The 21050-nt window shown below is 41.2% G+C and overlaps 1 protein-coding gene across 1 annotated transcript; it reads left to right on the top strand.

Annotated features, from left to right (window-relative positions):
* Window positions 1-6069: 6069 nt before the first annotated feature.
* Window positions 6070-20673, top strand: lgals9l3 (lectin, galactoside-binding, soluble, 9 (galectin 9)-like 3). Its single transcript, XM_085130784.1, has 8 exons — window positions 6070-6229; window positions 8197-8285; window positions 12618-12822; window positions 13102-13221; window positions 13400-13513; window positions 14320-14408; window positions 18585-18741; window positions 19274-20673. Exons 1-8 carry the CDS (start codon window positions 6194-6196, stop codon window positions 19418-19420), a joined length of 957 nt encoding a protein of 318 aa, XP_084986910.1. The 5' UTR covers window positions 6070-6193; the 3' UTR covers window positions 19421-20673.
* Window positions 20674-21050: the final 377 nt, after the last annotated feature.

Raw genomic sequence — 21050 nt, 5'->3', positions numbered from 1 at the left:
TGTAAGCCTTATAACTATCCCATAAAGTTCTCGGGTCTATCTCCACTTTATCATTTATTTCTAAAAAATAATGTTGTTTGCTAATTAATGTTGTTGTTTGTTATGAAATGTATAAATTTCTCACGCACCTCGACCTCCATCTCCAGCTTGGCAGGTCCCGCTGGCGCGCCAGCCTACGGCTCACCCCGAGCCGCACGCTGTCCACCCTTACAGTGATCACCCGGTTGCTGTAACAGTAGCCTACATTCAATAGCTGCAGCCCTCCTGCTGCCAGCTGTACACATCAACACCAAAAACAACAACAGTACAAGCAGCGCACAGGTTTTAAGCCGGTGAGGCATGATTGTAGATGCAGTGAAGGTGAGTCCATCTCACCTGCAGCAGCATCGCAGACCACGAGCCACCACAATAATAAAACTTTTTTTATTTAATTATAAATAAATTATTTCTCCTAATTATGTCCTGGGTTTTAACTAATTAATAATACCAAAGGAAACATCACAAAAAACACTTAAGGTCATGCAAATTAATTGCAATTTAGCAATTCAATGAGGCATCCACCTTATTTATTGAAAAGTATCGTATCGGTATTGGTATCGGCGATACTGGCCCGAATTAACTTGGTATCGGATCTATACCAAAATATGCAGTATCGCACACCACTAGTTAAATCGGATGTTAATGCTGAGGGAAACAGATACGACTCATTTACTCATGACTCAAGAATACTCCTCTGCGCTCTCATGGCTGTTGCATTAGTCCGTTACGCAAGGCCAGGTGAATGCAGCAAACACAAATAGGCGAGTTTTAGACCTCGCTGGTCGGCTTGGTTATACGCATGAGAGTAAAACGTTTTGGGTTCTTTGCGCATCATAAAAGTTTGGTTTTGTAAAACTTTCCAATCTTTCCAAAATGTTCACTTGCGAGCAGCGTAAATGAGGAAGTGTACACTGTTGCTTCCTGAATCTAAACGCTGAAGTGAACTTTGGCCTCGAGGTTTTCAGGGAAGAAAAGACACATGCAGATGCTTGAGTCCGTGAGGCTTCTTGAGTTTTGGCTCCAGTGCAGCGGTTAGGTGGGAAACAGATGCGCAGAATATGAACAAAAAGAAAGTTCGAAAACAACACGACTTGCGTTATTCGGATACGGATATAGCGTGTAAAATATCGAGCCAAAACAGAATTCATATTTGGACATGTTTAGTGGCCCAGAAGTAAATACATTTGCTTAAACATCTGCAACGGACAAACAAACCCGGTGCAATAAACAGTGCGGTTAAGACTAACCGCAGGCTTTGAAACTGGTGTCACACACGACCAGTGTTGGGAAGGTTACTTTTAAAATGTATTCCACTACAGATTACAGAATACAGAATACATGCCCCAAAATGTATTTTGTAACGTATTCCGTTACGTTACTCAATGAGAGTAACGTATTCTGAATACTTTGGATTATTTAATATAATATCATGCTGTTTACAACTACATGAATGTGATTTATTACTATTACTGAAGGTCCGCGGCTCCGAACCGCAGTAAAGGGACCTCTGGCTAATACATCGGGTTCCGTGTGGGGCTCATAGCTGAAACATAGCTTTACTTTATTGTCTGGGTCAACTTTGCTAGCAGAGACAGAGAGAGGTGTTGAAAGGCTGCTGCAACGGAACTTATTGTTTCGGAGGAAAACACGAACACGGTGTACAGTCGAGTCTTAATAGCTTACTTACAACTGGGCTCGTCAGGCACTCTTCTTGGCTGCAGTGTTATTATTATATTTACATGCTTCCAGCTCCCGTTTCTGCTCAATGATAACTCATACTTTTCCACTCTCCTTTTTCTCCCTCCTCGTGCTCACAGACACATAACGAGTATGGCAGTCCATTCTCCCTGCAGCACGGACTACACTGTCCATGAGGCTACATTCTTTAGGGCTATGCCTGTAGCATTCTACCTTTTAGCTTAGCACAACAACAACAACAACAACAAAAAAAAAAAAGGCGCTCTATCACCCAGGAAACACAGTCTCAAAGAGAGCGTCACCATGTAACCATGGCAACCGTAACGCTGCCGCCTGGAACAACAGAACGTAGCTGTCAAACAAAACCCAAACAGTCCTGACCCGCCACAATATGAAACAGGGAAGTACCGCCGTGTAATCCATTTATTTCAACAAAGTAACTGTATTCTAAATACCACCTTTTTAAACGGTAACTGTAACGGAATACAGTTACTCATATTTTGCATTTTAAATACGTAACAGCGGTACATGTATTCCGTTACTCCCCAACACTGCACACAACACACAACTTAAACTAAACATGTAGCGTGTAAAATTCTATCAATAACAGAACATCAATAATTAAAGTCACAGCTATTCTCTGATGTTCCTGTGTAAAATGGTATTCATTATTTCTATATTCCACTTCCTATAAGATCAGATTATAATAGTGAAGTTGCAATTCATGCATGACAGTTTAGTAGGAAGTGGTTTACAGCAGCAACATCCTTTTGCATTTTTGAGGCCTTTCTTTGGTTCTAAGTACATCATCAGTAGCAGGACTTTTATTGGGACCAGATATATAATAATAACACTAATAATAATAATCATGCTGCTGCTGCTGATAACATTTATTATTGTTGTCCTTTGTATATCTATGTAAAGGTGTCATTGGGGTGAAAACCTTTTTTCAGGGAGAGACGATAAAACACTTTCTCTTCTAGACTCTACATTTTTTAAATGTATTATTTATTTATTTTAATGTGAGTGCCAACTGCTGGCTGCTGTGGAGGTCCTGGAGGTCCTTACACTGGGACCAGGCTGCACTTTTAGGTTAAAGTCTGCCATGTTTAGGTTGAGGAGGCTTCCTGTTGGCGTGTGTGTGTGTGAATGAAGTTTGTAATAAGGAATAACTGAGTGCTCAAATAGAGTGTTATTGCTTTCCCCCACCCCAATGAGTTTAGCCTAATTCATGTTTTTCAATCACTTCCTCCTGTGTGTATATGCTGATATGTATATATATTTATAAAGCCTATAGTCCGACCATTTAGCAACTTGTTGTTGGTATTATGTTTTCACCATTTACAAGTTACTTAGTCATATATCCCTTTCCATTGGTTTGGAGTTCTGGGGGCATCAGTCAATGTAGAGTATATTGGAACCCGCAATCTCCAGCTCTTCTGATGGTACACTGAAGTCTAGCGCCAGTTGAGAAACAGCCATCGCCCAGTTGGAATTTGTGAAATAAATATATCTGTACCATAAAAAAACCTTAGAATGAAGCAAATAATTTGTGTTCTTCTTTGTTTGATATCAACAACTGTGCAACTGGTTTTAAATGCACCTTAGAACACACATGTATCAACACTACATATGAGCAGGCAGAGAGAGGTTTGGAGTCTTCACACACCCCCGTTCTCTTCTCTGCCCCATTCCACCAACGCACATCGGTGCGTTGGTGGTTCTTTGTGTCCGGGGATGGATGTCCAGGTACGCACTGGCTCACTCCTGGTGGCTGCTTGTTGGGGCCTGGAGCCTGGGGCTTGCTCGGGCCACTTCGGGGGTGGGGTGCCCTCAGCCTCTTGGCCTGGGGCTCGTTCACTCTGGCACAGCTGGCTGCCGGCGGAGCTCACGGGCACGTCACTGCAACCCCCCTGGCTTCTGCTCCGCGGCTGCTGAGTGACCTTTCATCTGGCACTGTCCTCAGCTCTTTCTGGGATAGAGTTTTGATCTCCCCCATACCTGCTTCATGCCCTGGAGGACGGGGCTGTGGCCCCCCACACCCTCTAGCAGATCATTACATGAAGGAACCTTTTAAAAACAAGCGCATCCATGCTCACAGGTGTACACACGGGTGCTCACACACACAAACTACACCCTTTTTGGCTCCTACCTCAAAGCACACTGTGCTGTCGATCTTACGTGCTGCACAATAATGTTTAATATTTAGTATTTACTGTTATATTCACATAGATAATCGTGATGTTGTTTATTATGTTGCTATTTTTTTCTTCTGCTTGTTTTCTCTTTTTTCTTTCTCAACAGGTGATCCAGGTAATTGATATATGTATTTTTTGTCTGCTTATTTTGTTGGTTTTTGTTTTTTGCCCCTTATCCCCGTCCCTCTTCCCCGCTGTTTTTCTTTCCCTCTTTCTTTTCCCCAGTCAAGTCTGTCCCGTATTTCGCAAGTGAAAAAAAACCAAAACAATAAAAGGTGAAAGATTGACGTGTCATCTGGAACAAACATACAGACATAGATAAAGGATTATTATAGCATGATGATGATATCACAAACTGGTAAGTTTCAAATCTCTAATTAGTATGTTGTAGAATTCCACACTAACGTTGAACATCTGTCATGTGCTAACCTGATCTTCAGAGAGCTGAGGGAATGCTAAGTCGTTTAGCAAAAAGCCCGAGTTAAGCCTTGTTATGTCCATCTCAGACTGGTATAAATTTGTATAGAATTCTCTAAAACACTCATTAATTTGACGGTTTTCTACATGCCTTTCACCATTCACATCCACAATAGCTGTGATAAAAGAACTTGATGGAGTATTCCTTGCAAGATGAGCCAGAAAGTGGTTAGGCTTATTAGCTGATTCAAAAGGCCGTTGTCTGGCAAGAAGGACATCTCTTTCAGCCTTTCGCATTATCAAAGTATGCAAGGATGTCCTGGCAGTGTTAAGCTCACTTAATATTTCAGATGATTTTGTTGCGTAAAATTTTTTCTCCAGCTTTTTCCTATTATTCTCGATCTCTAACTGCCTTGTTAATCGGCGTTTTCTTTTATGACTTGTGTATGAAATAATCATCCCTCTCATGTAAGCCTTATAACTATCCCATAAAGTTCTCGGGTCTATCTCCACTTTATCATTTATTTCTAAAAAATAATGTTGTTTGCTCTGTTATGAAATGTATAAATTTCTCACGCACCTTGCGCACCTCGACCTCCATCTCCAGCTTGGCAGGTCCTGCTGGCGCGCCAGCTGCACCCCGAGCCGCACGCTGTCCACCCTTACAGTGATCACCCGGTTGCTGTAACAGTAGCCTACATTCAATGGCTGCAGCCCTCCTGCTGCCAGCTGTACACATCAACACCAAAAACAACAACAGTACAAGCAGCGCACAGGTTTTAAGCCGGTGAGGCATGATTGTAGATGCAGTGAAGGTGAGTCCATCTCACCTGCAGCAGCATCGCAGACCACGAGCCACCACAATAATAAAACTTTTTTTATTTAATTATAAATAAATTATTTCTCCTAATTATGTCCTGGGTTTTAACTAATTAATAATACCAAAGGAAACATCACAAAAAACACTTAAGGTCATGAAAATTAATTGCAATTTAGCAATTCAATGAGGCATCCACCTTATTTATTGAAAAGTATCGTATCGGTATTGGTATCGGCGATACTGGCCCGAATTAACTTGGTATCGGATCTATACCAAAATATGCAGTATCGCACACCACTAGTTAAATCGGATGTTAACGCTGAGGGAAACAGATACGACTCATTTACTCATGACTCAAGAATACTCCTCTGCGCTCTCATGGCTGTTGCATTAGTCCGTTATGCAAGGCTAGGTGAATGCAGCAAACACAAACAGGCAGTGCGAGTTTTAGACCTCGCTGGTCGGCTTGGTTATACATCTGTCATGTGTTGCTTAGCAAGTGTTTGTTTGTTTTTTGTAAAAGTCCTTAAATCCTGTGGTGGTAAAGAAATCATCATTGCACAAAAGTGTGTGCTGGTCCAAATCATTTTCCCACAGTGATAATACAGAGCCATTATTTTCTTTCCATATTAAGTTAAAGCTTTGGAGATGGCCTGCCATTAAACTTAACTTTAAGTTGCTGCTGGAGTTACAGTGTAGTGAAATTATTTTCTTATTGAAAATTTGTCTGTGTGTATGAATGTGTGTGTTTTAGAGTCTTGTTTGAGGTTTGATAGTCTACAGTTAAATCGGATGTCAATGCTGAGGGAAACGGACACGACTCATCATATTTAAATACCGCCAGGAAGAAGAGGGGCGTGGTGGGGGGTGGGGGGTTTCTGGCAGGATAAGCAAATAAGCAGCTTGCAAAAAAACTTTAAATACCGCCTATTGTAGGAAAAACGAAACCTAAAGGTGGGCTAACTCGCAAAATTCAGAGCACTCTACAGCTCAACAATCTTCCGTGTGTGCGTTCAGGGATATGGCTTTTTATCAGCAGTCACCTTTTTACAACCCGGTAAGAGAATAAAATATGTTCATCTTAAGACTTTTCGCTGTTTTACGGACGGCAAGAATACTCCTCTGCGCTCTCACGGCTTTTCCGTTAGTCCGTTACGCAAGGCCAGGTGAACGCAGCAAACACAAACAGGCGAGTTTTTAAACCTCGCTGGTCGGCTTGGTTATACGCATGAGAGTAAAACGTTTTGGGTTTTTTGCGCATCATAAACGTTTTGTTTTGTAAAACTTTCCGGTCTTTCCAAAAATGTTCACTTGCGAGCAGCGTAAATGAGGAAGTGTACACTGTTGCTTCCTGAATCTAAACGCTGAAGTGAACTTTGGCCTCGAGGTTTTCAGGGAAGAAAAGACACATTCAGATGCTTGAGTCCGTGAGGCTTCTTGAGTTTTGGCTCCAGTGCAGCGGTTAGGTGGGAAACTACGGAAGCGTAGAGCTGCCACCCAGGCAAAAGAAAAATACAAGTGTATCACGTTATAACGTGAAAAGTTTATTGTTCTAACAAGATACTTTTCCTGTTTGTACAATATACTTTTCACGTTTGAACAACATAATATCACGTTATTACAATATACATAATTATCACGTTCGTACAATATATTTATATTGTACTAACGTGATAGTATATTGTACAAACAGGAAAAGTATCTTGTTAGAACAATAAACCTTTCACGTTATAACGTGATACACTTGTATTTTTCTTTTGCCTGGGTGGCAGCTCTACGCTTCCGTAGGAAACAGATGCGCAGAATATGAACAAAAAGAAAGTTCGAAAACAACACGACTTGCGTTATTCCGATACGGATATAGCGTGTAGAATATCGAGCCAAAACAGAATTCATATTTGGACATGTTTAGTGGCCCAGAAGTAAATACATTTGCTTTTAAACATCTGTGACGCACAAACAAACCAGGTGCAATAAACAGTGCGGTTAAGACTAACCGCAGGCTTTAAAACTGGTGTCACACACGACACACAGCTTAAACTAAACATGTAAAATTCTATCAATAATAGAACATCGATAATTAAAGTCACAGCTATTCTCTGATGTTCCTGTGTAAAATGGTATTCAAGCTTCTTTTCAGGGTGGGGACAAAGTGAGAGGTCGAGCTGTAAAACTTTGAGCCAGAGCTTGGCCTGTCTGTCGTCCCAATTCTGTTAATCTGTCCTTTTGCCGCTGTACTCGGGTTTCCAGGTTGAGAGAAATCCACCTGTATTAACAAACTAAAACATTCACTTACTGTTTCTTTTCTGAAAACATCCATTCGCTTTATCTGCCTAGATTTTACTCTCTCTCTCTTGGTGCATACTTCACATAGTCAGGCAGTTATGGGCATGCAAAGTTCTGTCACACACACACAGCTACTCACCCCTAGCAGCTGCAAAGCCGTCTTCATGTCCTCTATCCACACTCTCTTATTTTATATTATATTACTTAATATACATACACACAGATAGACATTTGCGCGGTAATTTGCTAATTTTGAAATAAATATATCTGTACCATAAAAAAAACCTTAGAATGAAGCAAATAATTTGTGTTCTTCTTTGTATGATATCAACAACTGTGCAACTTTGTGTACCAAAATATTCTCAAAACTGAACAAATTAAAGTTCACAAATACGTGTTTTTCCAACTTAGATGTGAGTTTTCATGTCAATTTTTCCAGCCTTTTCTTCTTCTATTAAACTGCTGCCAACATAAAAACAGACATTCATGAAGGAAGAGACACACATATTAAAAAGTTAAGAAAGTGATACAAAGAGCACCTTCAGGAAACAAAGTAGCTACAAAATATGTAGCTATATATCCATCAGAAAGAAAAGAAAGAATAATCAGTAATAAAATGACACTGTTTCTTTGGTTTATGTGGCATTCTAACTTCATTTATTACATTTTTGTAGCATATTAGATTTTGCAGTCAAAATATAAAGCCAGTAATTAGATGTTTATCCATGTTCTTTCTAGATAATCCCATTCACTGGGTCAATCCAAGGTGGTCTGCAGGAGGGGAAGTCTGTCACTGTCAGTGGACGTGTCCTACCTGGGGCTGACAGGTCTGTCTGCTTGTTCCTTTATTTATCAACAGAAGTGTTTTATTTGTTAACCAATAATTTTCTTCAAAGCTTTCATCAACAACTATTTTTTTTGCACAAAACAAGACGAAATTAAATAAAAATGAATGCAAGGGGACATTATCACTTTCATCTATAAATAAAAATGAGATGAAAATGTTCTGGACTGACAAGATCCAATCAGAAGTAATTAAGTCACCAAAACCACGTGAGAGTGTTCAGTCCACTCAATGGGCAGATGTGTCTGGGGCAGGAGCAACAAAAGTAAATACAGTAAGAAGTTACTGTGTGACAAAAGATATGTTTGTTTCATTGAAAGCTGATAGCCCATACAGACCGTTGCACATCTGTGTTAAGGGACAGCCACTTAAGAGGTCACTATTAATCATGTGTCTCATCACATGAGCCAAGGTTGTTTTTTTTTTTGTTTTGTTTTAGAAAAAGGCGTGGATCTGATATGCAGGGTCCAGAACCACAAAACAGGAAGTCTGGGTCGGCTCTCTGTTTAAAAAAAAAAAAAAGACTCTTCTAATGTCTGAATGTTGTGTGGGTGAACATGACCCAGCTTCGACCTTGGCAGACCTTGGCAGGCGAGGTCCCTGGCTCAGCTGCAGGGGAGGGGTGGTGCAGTGAGCTCAAGGGGCAGTGCAGGGAGGTTGGCAAACAGGTGCACAGAATCAACTAGAGATGGCACGATACCACTTTTTTATGTCCGATACTGATATCATAAATTTGGATATCTGCCGATACCGATATGAATCCGATATAGTGTATTTTTTAATCAATAAAATGTTTTTTTAATATCTTGCTGCATTTTGTATACGTTCATACTCAAATTTAAATAAATAACAACACTAAAGCTATTCTGTTATACCTGTATGTAAAAAATACACTGCGCCCAAAATATTTCATAGTTCAGCAACACTGATCAATCTAATAAACTTAAACCTACTCAATCCTCCCTATTCTGGTATTTTAAAGAGTACTTAGCAGAAATATTAAGCAACCTAACTAATAGGGTTGCAAACTCCCAGCAAAAAAAAATAGGGAACCACCCCCCAACCACCTCGATGCTTAATCGAAGTAATCAAATTTAATTTGATGCAGGGTGAAAAAAATTCACAGAAATAAATTATTTTTCAAGAATAATTAAATAGATTCAACATCTTTCTTCAACAGAATTGCAGACTGCACAGATGGTACCTTCCCAAAGGAAAAAGTACTATAGCTTAGGGTATATTAGACTTAGTCAGGCCCCCCTGACTAAACTTTGCTAGATCCGCCCCTGCACAGTTACCAGCCGTCAGCTGCGTAGAAAAAGATCCTGGTGTAGAAAGTAATATTAAATAAATTCTAACAACAGCTTATCAAGCTTAAACATGCTGCTGTTGTTCAGCTGCTGGTTTCCTCTTTCTGGTGAGAAGTGGACCAAAAACAAAGAAGAGAGACGGACTCGTGACAGAAAAGTCGATCAGCTGATCATTGATCAGTTTCACAATTGAAGTAGCAGCAGGAGAGAGAGAGAGAGAGAGAGAGAGAGAGGCAGTCACTCCATATATCAGTTGTTAAGCTTAACACTAAAATGCTTTACAAACATTCAGAGATGAACTTACACACTTGCTTTACTTCTCTCTGGGATCACTTCCTCGGAGATGAAATGCTGGTTTGGTAGCAAGGCTACAAATACACACAGGTGCTCTATCATGTGATGCACACTGTTGCGACGTGCTACGGTTATGAGCCGAGTTACGCCATGTAGCAAGTTTTGTGAGGTGCTTTTTTGATATTTAATGGATCGGATTACATTTTTTATTTCTCGCCGATATCCGATCCAGTAATTTGGGTCAGTATCGGACCGATACCGATACGTAATATCGGATCGGTCCATCTCTAGAATCAACTAATGAGGTTTCTCCCTGATATATAGCGAAGTGTGAGCCAACAGAAGGGGTGGGCGGGAGACTAGCTGGAAAGCTGGTGGAATGGGAGCCAAACCATATAAATGTTACATACAGTGGGGCAAAAAAGTATTTAGTCAGCCACCGATTGTGCAAGTTCCCCCACTTAAAATGATGACAGAGGTCAGTAATTTGCACCAGAGGTACACTTCAACTGTGAGAGACAGAATGTGAAAAAAAAAATCCATGAATTCACATGGTAGGATTTGTAAAGAATTTATTCGTAAATCAGGGTGGAAAATAAGTATTTGGTCAATAACAAAAATACAACTCAATACTTTGTAACATAACCTTTGTTGGCAATAACAGAGGTCAAACGTTTACTATAGGTCTTTACCAGGTTTGCACACACAGTAGCTGGTATTTTGGCCCATTCCTCCATGCAGATCTTCTCAAGAGCAGTGATGTTTTGGGGCTGTCGCCGAGCAACACGGACTTTCAACTCCCGCCACAGATTTTCTATGGGGTTGAGGTCTGGAGACTGGCTAGGCCACTCCAGGACTTTCAAATGCTTCTTACGGAGCCACTCCTTTGTTGCCCGGGCGGTGTGTTTTGGATCATTGTCATGTTGGAAGACCCAGCCTCGTTTCATCTTCAAAGTTCTCACTGATGGAAGGAGGTTTTGGCTCAAAATCTCACGATACTTGGCCCCATTCATTCTGTCCTTAACACGGATCAGGTCGTCCTGTCCCCTTGGCAGAAAAACAGCCCCATAGCATGATGTTTCCACCCCCATGCTTCACAGTAGGTATGGTGTTCTTGGGATGCAACTCAGTATTCTTCTTCCTCCAAACACGACGAGTTGAGTTTATACCAAAAAGTTCTACTTTGGTTTCATCTGACCACATGACATTCTCCCAATCCTCTGCTGTATCATCCATGTGCTCTCTGGCAAACTTCAGACGGGCCTGGACATGCACTGGCTTCAGCAGCGGAACACGTCTGGCACTGCGGGATTTGATTCCCTGCCGTTGTAGTGTGTTACTGATGGTGACCTTTGTTACTTTGGTCCCAGCTCTCTGCAGGTCATTCACCAGGTCCCCCCGTGTGGTTCTGGGATCTTTGCTCACCGTTCTCATGATCATTTTGACCCCACGGGATGAGATCTTGCGTGGAGCCCCAGATCGAGGGAGATTATCAGTGGTCTTGTATGTCTTCCATTTTCTGATGATTGCTCCCACAGTTGATTTTTTCACACCAAGCTGCTTGCCTATTGTAGATTCACTCTTCCCAGTCTGGTGCAGGTCTACAATTCTTTTCCTTGTGTCCTTCGAAAGCTCTTTGGTCTTGGCCATGGCGGAGTTTGGAGTCTGACTGGTTGAGGCTGTGGACAGGTGTCTTTTATACAGATGATGAGGTCAAACAGGTGCCATTCATACAGGTAACGAGTGGGGGACAGAAAAGCTTCTTACAGAAGACGTTACAGGTCTGTGAGAGCCAGGGATTTTCCTTGCTTGAGGTGACCAAATACTTATTTTCCACCCTGATTTACGAATAAATTCTTTACAAATCCTACCATGTGAATTCATGGATTTTTTTTTCACATTCTGTCTCTCACAGTTGAAATGTACCTCTGGTGCAAATTACTGACCTCTGTCATCATTTTAAGTGGGGGAACTTGCACAATCGGTGGCTGACTAAATACTTTTTTGCCCCACTGTATGTGCTATTGCAATAAATGCTCCTCAAACGTAAACAACATACCAGTGTGTCAGGTCAATCTTTACACAGACCTTGACCTTGTGTGGGACTGCAGGAATGTGGAAGATAAAAACATGTGTCACCAACCTATCATTATACATGATTCTGAATAAGAGAAAGTGTCGTTATCCCCCTGCGGTTAGCCTGACCACTGTGGTGTTGTCAGGCAGACACAGACCTCACAATGCAGTTGCTTGGGTGACCCCCCTGTTCAAAGGCACTGCACAGGACCAACTTAAGTTTGCCAGTCAACATCTGACAAGGCACAGGAGAAAGTGCTGTGCTCACATCAAAATAAAATTAGGTTCTTTAGCATTATCTTAACCTGCCATGTTTGGATGAACAGAAAAGCAGAAAAGGTTTACTAGGTCATATTAATGTATTATGTTTTTTTCTGCATCTTAAGATCTTATTCTTTTTCTCTCCAGTAAAATAAAAAGTACAGACTGTTCATTTCTTTGTAACTTACAAATTCATCAGTAGATCATTGCCCCACTGTAAGGAATATTTTTTGTTAATTTGTAGTTCTTTACTCACTACAGTCATTTAAAAACTCCTAAAACTTAAAAATTACAACTTATACTCATTAGTTGTCTGTGAATATAATCACATAATACACCCATATATTCCTTCTTATTCACTTTCTTACTCACAGGTTCCATGTGAATCTACAGTGTGGTTCCAGGGCTGGTGCGGACATTGCTATCCACATTAACCCACGCTATGAAAGTCAGCATTATGTGGTGACCAACTCTTACCAGAATGGGACCTGGGGCACTGAAGAGAGGAAGTACAACTCCCCATTTCCTGCTGGGTCTTCTTTCACTCTTGTCATTGCTGTCACCCGGGACTTCTACCAGGTCAGGTCCTAAACATTTTAATGTGATCTACTCAGTTATGTAAATAAATAAATAGATAAGACATTTCATTTTACTGTATTTGTGTGTTTATTTAAGTGTAGAGCAGATCATTCATATCATAAAAATCTATTTATTGTACTGAAAGTTTTATTTAAAAAACTAGAATTTCTTAAAATACTCTTCTTTGTGATTCTTTCTCTAAAATCTATTGTTGTGCAAAAATAGTTTTTACTGTCGGACAATAAGACACAAATTTAATTCCATATGTACTATTACCAGCTCAGCATCAATGGCTCCCACTTTATGGAGTACAGACATCGCCTGCCATTTTACCAGGTTGACACCATCGCAGTGGGTGGAAAAGTGGAAATTTCTTCCATTGCTTTTCAGAGCCCTGTGGTGAGGAAGTTTACACAATTTATTGGCTGTTTATTTGAAATGCTTAAGTAATATAGCAGCATAGTTGGTTGTGTATTTGTGCTCATGTTTGAATAATCTTAAACCTGATAAATAATCAAGAATATGATAGAACAGTGATAACAAAGTGGTTTCTTTTCGTATTTTATTTCCTGCACAGTCAGCTTTTCCTGCTCAGCCTGCGTTTGCTCCACAACTAGGCTTTCAACCCCAGCCCGGATTCCCGGCACAGCCTGGATTTCCAGCACAGCCTGGATTTCCTCCTGTAGCACCAGTGAGTATCGTGGTCAGGTTCTAGTCTGTAACATCTGCTGTGGTGACAGCAACAAAAACCCAACACACAGGGACAGATAACCATTCACACTCACATTCACACCTAATGGCAATTTGGATTTTCCAATTAACCTATCCCCACAAGCTGCATGTCTTTGGACGGTGGGAGGAAGCCGGAGTACCCAGAGGGAACCCACACAAACACGGGGAGAACATGCAAACTCCACAGAGAAAGACCCCGGCCTGATGTTGGAATTGAACTCAGGACCTTCTTGCTGTGCGGCAACAGTGCTAACCACCGTGCCGCCCTGCTGCCAATTATTAAATCATTTAATAAAAAATCATTAATTAAATGACAGGGACTTACAAGAGAGACCTAATGCTTAATTTTTTCAATTCAATTCAATTTTATTTATATAGCGCCAAATCACAACAAAAGTCGCCTCAAGGCGCTTCATAGATACAGAGAAAAACCCAACAATCATATGACCCCCTATGAGCAAGCACTTAATCACCCACATTTAACTGTTTTACTCTTTAGTGTAGCTAAAGATGCTATATTGTTCTTTCTTTGTGAATTTTCTTTGTAGTAGTATTAAAATGGATGCATGAGACTTTTGTGAAAGGTAACGTTCTAGCTTTTAAAAATGTGCTCATTTATTTGTGGCTAAAACATTGTCCCTAACCCTACCTTTAACCCTAAAGATGTCCCTAGTGAACTGATGGATGTTAAGAAGGTAAATCTTACCTAACTTTAGTCAGAGTTGCAGTTTTGCTGTTGAAATAATATATATTTCTTGTGTGCAGGCGGTTCCATACAGGGGTCCCATCAGCGGTGGACTAAGACCTGGCAGGACCATCACCATCCAGGGAACTGTATACCCAAGTGCCACAAGGTCAGACTTCATGATCAGATGTTGCTTTATTTGCTTTGAAACTAGCATATATCAATTTAACAGCAAACATCATAACTATGTATGTGAAGTGAAAACATTAAGAATTAAACTATACAGTGAGGGAGATAATTATTTGATCCCTTCCAAAGAAATGAATCATAGTGGCTTAATTTTAATGGAGAAGATCACAATATCAACAAAACATATGGGAAAAAAACATATTACATAAATGTTAGAAGTTCATTTGCATGTCATTGAGTAAATCAGTTTTATCCCCAGGCAAGACATGACTTAGTTACCAGGTTTGCGCACACACAAAGCACAGATTTTGACCCACTCCTATGTACAAAACCTTTAAATATCCTTTAGGTTTTTGGGTGCCACTTGTCTTCATTATTGTGCACAGATTTTATAGGGGTGGCTGTGGCTCAGGTGGTCGAGCATATCAGCTACTGATTGGAAGGTTGGTGGTTTGATTCTTGGGAATCAAACCACCAACCAAGGATATTTGGCATACAGACTGGAGGACAGTCTGTATGCCAAATATCCTTGGGCAAGATACTAACCCCAAATTGCTCTCCGGTGTGTTCATCTGTGTGTGAATGCTTATTAGTTGCACTTGAGTTTAGAGGTGCTTGTATGAGTGGGTGTGATTGGATGAATGAGACATGTTGTATAGAGTTCTCATTTACTCTCACTCTGTTGTCCTCTCCCACTTCAACAGTCCAACAGCAGGCAGTTCTCTTTCAGCTTTGTCCTGTGTTTCACTGTCTCTTCATTTTCTCCAAAGGTGGCAAATGTCAAACTCCAACAGTCTCCTCAGTTCTCCTCAAATGTTCTTGTCACATGCACAGTGAAGTTGCAGCTTGTTGGGAACACAGTGCCATTCATCCAATCAGTCAGGATGATGGGTTTGCTCTTCTTCTCTGATGCTGTTTGTCCACACTGCTGCTGCTTGCTGGGTCTCTTTGCTCAGGACTTTGCTGCTGTCTCTTTATCTGCCATGTTATTGCTCTTTGGAGCTGCGTTCCTTGTCTTCAGGGAGGAGTGAGAGCTCGCTTGTGAGTTTAAGGGACACATGGAGCTGTAAATAAGTCAGCCAGAAACTTGGCCTGAACGTTTCCAATGATGTTAAACTATAACCTTCTTCCGACCGCTGCATGTGGAAAATTGATTCAGATCTGCTTTTCACCTGAAAGTGACAAACTAAGACATGTTTATTATTATCATCACTGCTTAATCAACACACATCTCTCTCTCTCTCTGTTTTTGTGAACTGTCCTTTCTTAAAAGCAGAAAATGAGATTGTAGTTGTTCTTGGCTGATCAACATTTAACCTTTTTCCTATGATTATTTTTCATCTACAATGTAAATAGGCGTCGCTCTCTTTTATTTATAAGCCTGCGATTAACCGCACGGCTCAGGTCCGCGTGAAACCCGCGCGACCGTGCTCGCGTGAACCCGCGCAGCTACAGCGCTCTTCTTTGTACAGTACTTACTTGGTGTTGCTCTTGCATTAATCTCGAATCCCGTCAATCACCATCCAGCGAGGAGAAAAAACAGACAGCTAATCCACCAGCCCGATGACGAATTCTCACGTCTTGGGACTTTACTACAGGAACTTCTATACGTCCTGGCTGACGTCTTTCGGCTTGTCTCTTTTTCCCCTCGGTGAATGTCAATTCTAGGGATCCGGCTTCGAAGGACCAATTAATGTTGGGTCTGTCTAGCACAGGCCCACTGCTGGAACGAGACAATTTAAAAACACAGCAAAAGCATTGAACACCAAGTAGGCAAAGTTTTTCGTGTTACTCATGCATGAGGGAGACCTGCCTGGAGCCAAGTGTCGTTCCACCACTTGACCTCTGTCAGACTCTCAGCCAGGTTCCCCATAGCACTCCTTTTATTGTGGTAACATAAATATGCATAGGGTCATTAACATATAACATCTTACATAGGTATACATGTGAACAAAGGATTGTGTCTGTGTGTGTGTGTGTGTGGTCAGAGTGTGACCCCATAAAGACTTTCCTAAACCTGCTGGTCTGGAAGTCCAGCAGTCCATCTAAACAAAAGGCACTTAGCCTACAACGGATATAGCCACGTTTATCCTACCATAAAACAATAAGAGAAGGTACGACCTCTCCCATGCTCCCAGGATGTAGGTGTGGATTCTAGAACACTCTGGAATGCGCACAAAGCCTTTGCAGACTATTAAGGATCACACATCCTATCTCTACACAATCGATTATACACCTCTACCAATCTAAAACTAATTATAAAACTCTAAGCATATATAAGTAGATATTTCTAAGCATAAATGACAATCAACAATACAAAACCTAATACGGTCCATGTTATTATTGTGTGTTTGAGGGTACAGTTGTCCATTGTGGGTGTCTGTGTGTCCAGTCCATGTGTTAACGTGGGTCAGATGTCAGGAGGCAGAGTTCAGGAGTCTGACAGCTGTGGGGAAGAAGCTGTTCCGGTACCTGGTGGTCTTAGTCTGGAGGCTCCTGTAGTGCCTCCCAGGGCAGGAGGGTGAAGAGTCCATGTGATGGGTGACTGGGGTCTTTGATGATTTTCCCAGCCCTTTTCAGACACCGCTTCCTGTAGATGTCCTTTATGGCAGGAAGTGGTGCTCCGGCGATGCGCTTGGCAGTTTTCACGACCCTCTGCAACGCCGAGGCAGAGCAGTTCCCGTACCAGACTGTTATACAGTTGGTCAGGATGCTCTCGATGGTGCAGCGATAGAAGTTCACCAGGATGTCTGTGGACAGGTGGTTCTTCCTCAGAGTCCTCAAGAAGAAGAGGCGCTGGTGAGCCTTCTTGACCAGCTTGGAGCAGTTGGTCGTCCAGATGAGATCCTCAGAGATGTGGACTCCCAGGAACTTGAAGCTGCTCACACGCTCCACAGCCGTCCCCTTAATGTAGATGGGTGGATGTGGGTCAGCATTCCTCCTGTAGTCCACGATGAGCTCCGTAGTCTTCTCGGTGTTAAGCAGCAGGTTGTTTGTGTCGCACCACTCAGCCAGACGATCCACCTCCTCCCTGTAGGCGGCCTCATCGTTGGTGCCAATCACCGTGGTGTCATCTGCAAACTTAATGATGGTGTTGGAACCATCGTCAGGTCTGCAGTCATGGGGGAAGAGGGAGTAGAGGAAAGGGCTCATCACACAGCTTTGTGGTACACCGGTGTTCATTGTGATTGTAGATGAGCAGTGGTTATCCAGCCGGACATGTTGGGGCCGGTTGGTCAGGAAGTCCAATAACCATTTGCACACAAGGGAACTGATGCCCAGGTCTGTCAGTTTCCCGATGAGTTGTGAGGGGAGGATTGTATTGAATGCTGAACTGAAGTCTATAAACAGCATTCTGGCGTATGTGTTGTTGTTGTCCAGGTGTGAGAGGACAGAGTGCAGTGCGATGGAGACTGCATCCTCTGTGCTCCTGTTCTGACGTAGTAGTAGTGTGTAGTGTGTTACCAAAAGTGCATTTCGTGACTGTGCTCCCAGCTACCTTCAGATCATTACCAAGGTCCTCTTGTGTAGCAATGGGCTGATCCACCACTCTTCTCAATGAGACAAAATTTTGCATTGATGGTCATTTTATATTTCTTCCATTTTTTAATAAGTGCACCAACAGTTGTCACCTTCTCACCAAGTTTATTCTTCATGGTCTTGTAGACTATTCTAGCCTTGCGCATGTTACAGTTTTGTTCCTGATGTCCTTTGACAGCTCTTTGGTCTTGCCCACAGTAGAAGAGAGGCTGGAATAGAACACATTGATTCTGTGGACAGGTGTATACACATAATGAGTGGACATCAGGAGTATCTGTAATAGACTGATTGTAATCTGTGTGCCACACAGGGACACAGCCAATGTACAGAAGCCAGAATTGTGGTTGTAGGTGATCAAATACACATTCAAATGTTTCATCTAAAACAGACATTCCAGTTTGAAATGATCTGCCAAAGCTACAGTAACGTAACACTGCTCTTGAATTGAATCTTGTTACCAGGAAAAAACAAACTTAAAAAAACATAAGAAAAGTTTTTTTTTCGCCAGCCAATTGGTAACCAAACTGTCCTGTCTGTATAATTACAGACTTAAATTACAAAAGAAATGATTAATTAATTAGTCACTGGTATTGCGTTATTTTGTGTTTCGTCACAGGTTCACTGTGAATCTTAGCCACCAGTCTGGCATCGCTCTGCATTACAACCCACGTTTCAATGACAATGTTGTGGTTCGAAATACCAAGGAGTGGGATCAGTGGGGCTCCGAGGAGCGTGGTGGTGCCATGCCTTTCCAACGGGGTCAGCCTTTCACGGTACGACTCTGAACATACACACTGTACAAGTTTCAGTAGAAGTCACATCGCTTTGTGGTACACTGCTTTTCAGTCATGACTTCACATAAAATAAAGTAGAATTACAGGTGATCTGACCTCGGAGTACCATATAACTTATAGTCTAAGGAGCTTGCAAAGAAAAGTGTCTGGACTTCTTTAAGTTACTTGAAGACGTTTCACCTCCCATCCGAGAAGCTTCTTCAGTTCTAAGGTCAAATGGTGGGGAGTCCCAGATTTAGGTTTAGGTTTAAATCTGGGACTCTCCACCATTTGACCTTAGAACTGAAGAAGCTTCTCGGATGAGAGGTGAAACGTCTTCAAGTAACTTAAAGAAGACTCTTTTCTTTGCAAGCTCCTTTGACTACGGTGACCTGGATGACTGAGAACCTTCACAGACATATAACTTATAATGTTTCTATTGTGTCTCATGTTAAGTGTGCTATCTTTAGCTGTTCATTTCACTGTAAACAAACTGATTTCACTAACAAAATGATCTTTTATTTCTTTTTAGTTGACTATAAGTTGTGAAGCTCACTCCTTCCGAATTGTGGCCAATGGGATGCAGACCCATACTTACAATTATCGTTTCAACCCCCTGCATGCCGTTACCGCCCTGGAGATTGACGGTGACATCAGCCTGACTTCTGTGATTGTGTAGAGATGCAGGACCCTGTTGCTGTTGGCAGCATTTTGCAACATTTTCCTAACTATAGCCACAGTAATTAGCCATTAATTGGAAATTTGTGCTAACTGCTTAATGTGATTATATAATGTACAAAGTATAATCAACATCTCTGCATTCATTTTATAATCGCCTGATTCTATAATATTTCATGCTCTATATTTCTGAAACATGGTCACTCTTGAAAGAAACAACCATTATTGGTTATCAGGGACGCCTAATTTACACACATACATTCTGTCCAATGAAGGCAAAAAAAGAGTAAACATTTTAAGCAAATGTAACACTGTCTAGCTGGAAGTTGGATTTGTCTCCAGTATTGTAAACTTGACCCATGTTCAATCATTTTCTTAGTTCAAAAGCTTTTACAGTCATTGGTCTGGTCCATCAAATAAGGTGACACAGAAAGCTAGACAAACACATCCACGATGGATGAATAACCGCTGCACCACTAAACTCAGGTGGTGCCTGAGTAGCTAATTTTCTTCCCATACTGTAATTTTTACATTTTATTTCTTATCATTCTGCACTGAGATCATTACTAGCCAATCTCTATAATATTCTTTAACGCATTTCACATGAAAATGTAGGGTGGTCTTTTCTGTCTAAAACAACAGCTGCTTATAAGTTAATGTTTATCTCTATGACGTTTGTTGGCAAGCTGCCATTTTTCAATACTGTGCTTGACAGTTTCCCTGAGCCATATCCAACTTATCCAACTTATTTCAGTTACTTTTCCAACACTGCAAGGTTGAGCCTGAGCCTCTGTTAGTTTCTTTATTCCAGCTATAGAGTACATATAAGACCGACATAACCGCAGTAAGCAACAGGTTGGTGGTGTCTAATTATGAAGCTTTGTTGTTGTCATCTTGATATTTTAATGAATAAGGACAAAGAAATCTGTCAATATACCAGGTCATGGCATTTATGCAAGCCATCAGGCTGCTTTTTAAAGCCACTTTGTGGGCTAACCCACTGCTTTGAGGGCTGTCAAAACATTAGATATTGTATTGATCCTGATGATGCCACGTCATTAAGACTCTGATGTTGTTGGGAGTGCAGACTTTAGGTGGGACATGTGAATACAGCCTTCACATGTCTGATAATGTGAATTTCCACTGACAGTTATTAGATCGCTTTTACTTGTATTTTCAACTTTAATATTTCTTTTATTACAAGCTGATGTGTGATGTAAGTGCTGCCTAAAAATAAATAAATGATTGCAATGAGCACAACAGTTTGGGCTTTGGAGTTAATTTATGTAAGAATAAATATAATCTTGTCTCTTTCTCAACAATTTGACTTTACAGGTACTGGAACCACATAGTAATCTTCCATCATGGCCACCAGAGAGTGCTATAAGGCTTTAGTAAATTGAAATCAGTGTCATGAGACACTGATACAGAGATATGTCATTATATTGCCTGCAGTTTGAAGATAATGTATATATTCAAGATTCAAGACCATTATTAATCCTATGCAAGCACAACAGAAATTCAGTCATGCCAGCATTACATGGTGCACAACATTAAAACACATAAATAACAAGTGACACAGATAATCTCAAACTGGTATCCTAAACAGTGCTGTACTCCGATGATTTAAT

The sequence above is a fragment of the Neolamprologus multifasciatus genome, chromosome 14 (assembly GCF_963576455.1).
Source record: "Neolamprologus multifasciatus chromosome 14, fNeoMul1.2, whole genome shotgun sequence".
In the NCBI taxonomy this organism is placed as follows: domain Eukaryota; kingdom Metazoa; phylum Chordata; class Actinopteri; order Cichliformes; family Cichlidae; genus Neolamprologus; species Neolamprologus multifasciatus.
Note: the sequence above shows the minus strand (reverse complement) of the source record. Positions and strands in the feature narration are given on the sequence as shown.

What these genes read in the sequence shown, in the direction of transcription:
- lgals9l3 (XM_085130784.1), top strand. Translation starts at nt 6,194, where the DNA reads ATGGCTTTTTATCAGCAGTCACCTTTTTACAACCCG. An exon ending in TTGCTTTTCAGAGCCCTGTG is followed by an intron (nt 13,222 to 13,399) that starts GTGAGGAAGTTT and finishes TTTCCTGCACAG; the next exon opens with TCAGCTTTTCCTGCTCAGCC. An exon ending in GTATACCCAAGTGCCACAAG is followed by an intron (nt 14,409 to 18,584) that starts GTCAGACTTCAT and finishes GTTTCGTCACAG; the next exon opens with GTTCACTGTGAATCTTAGCC.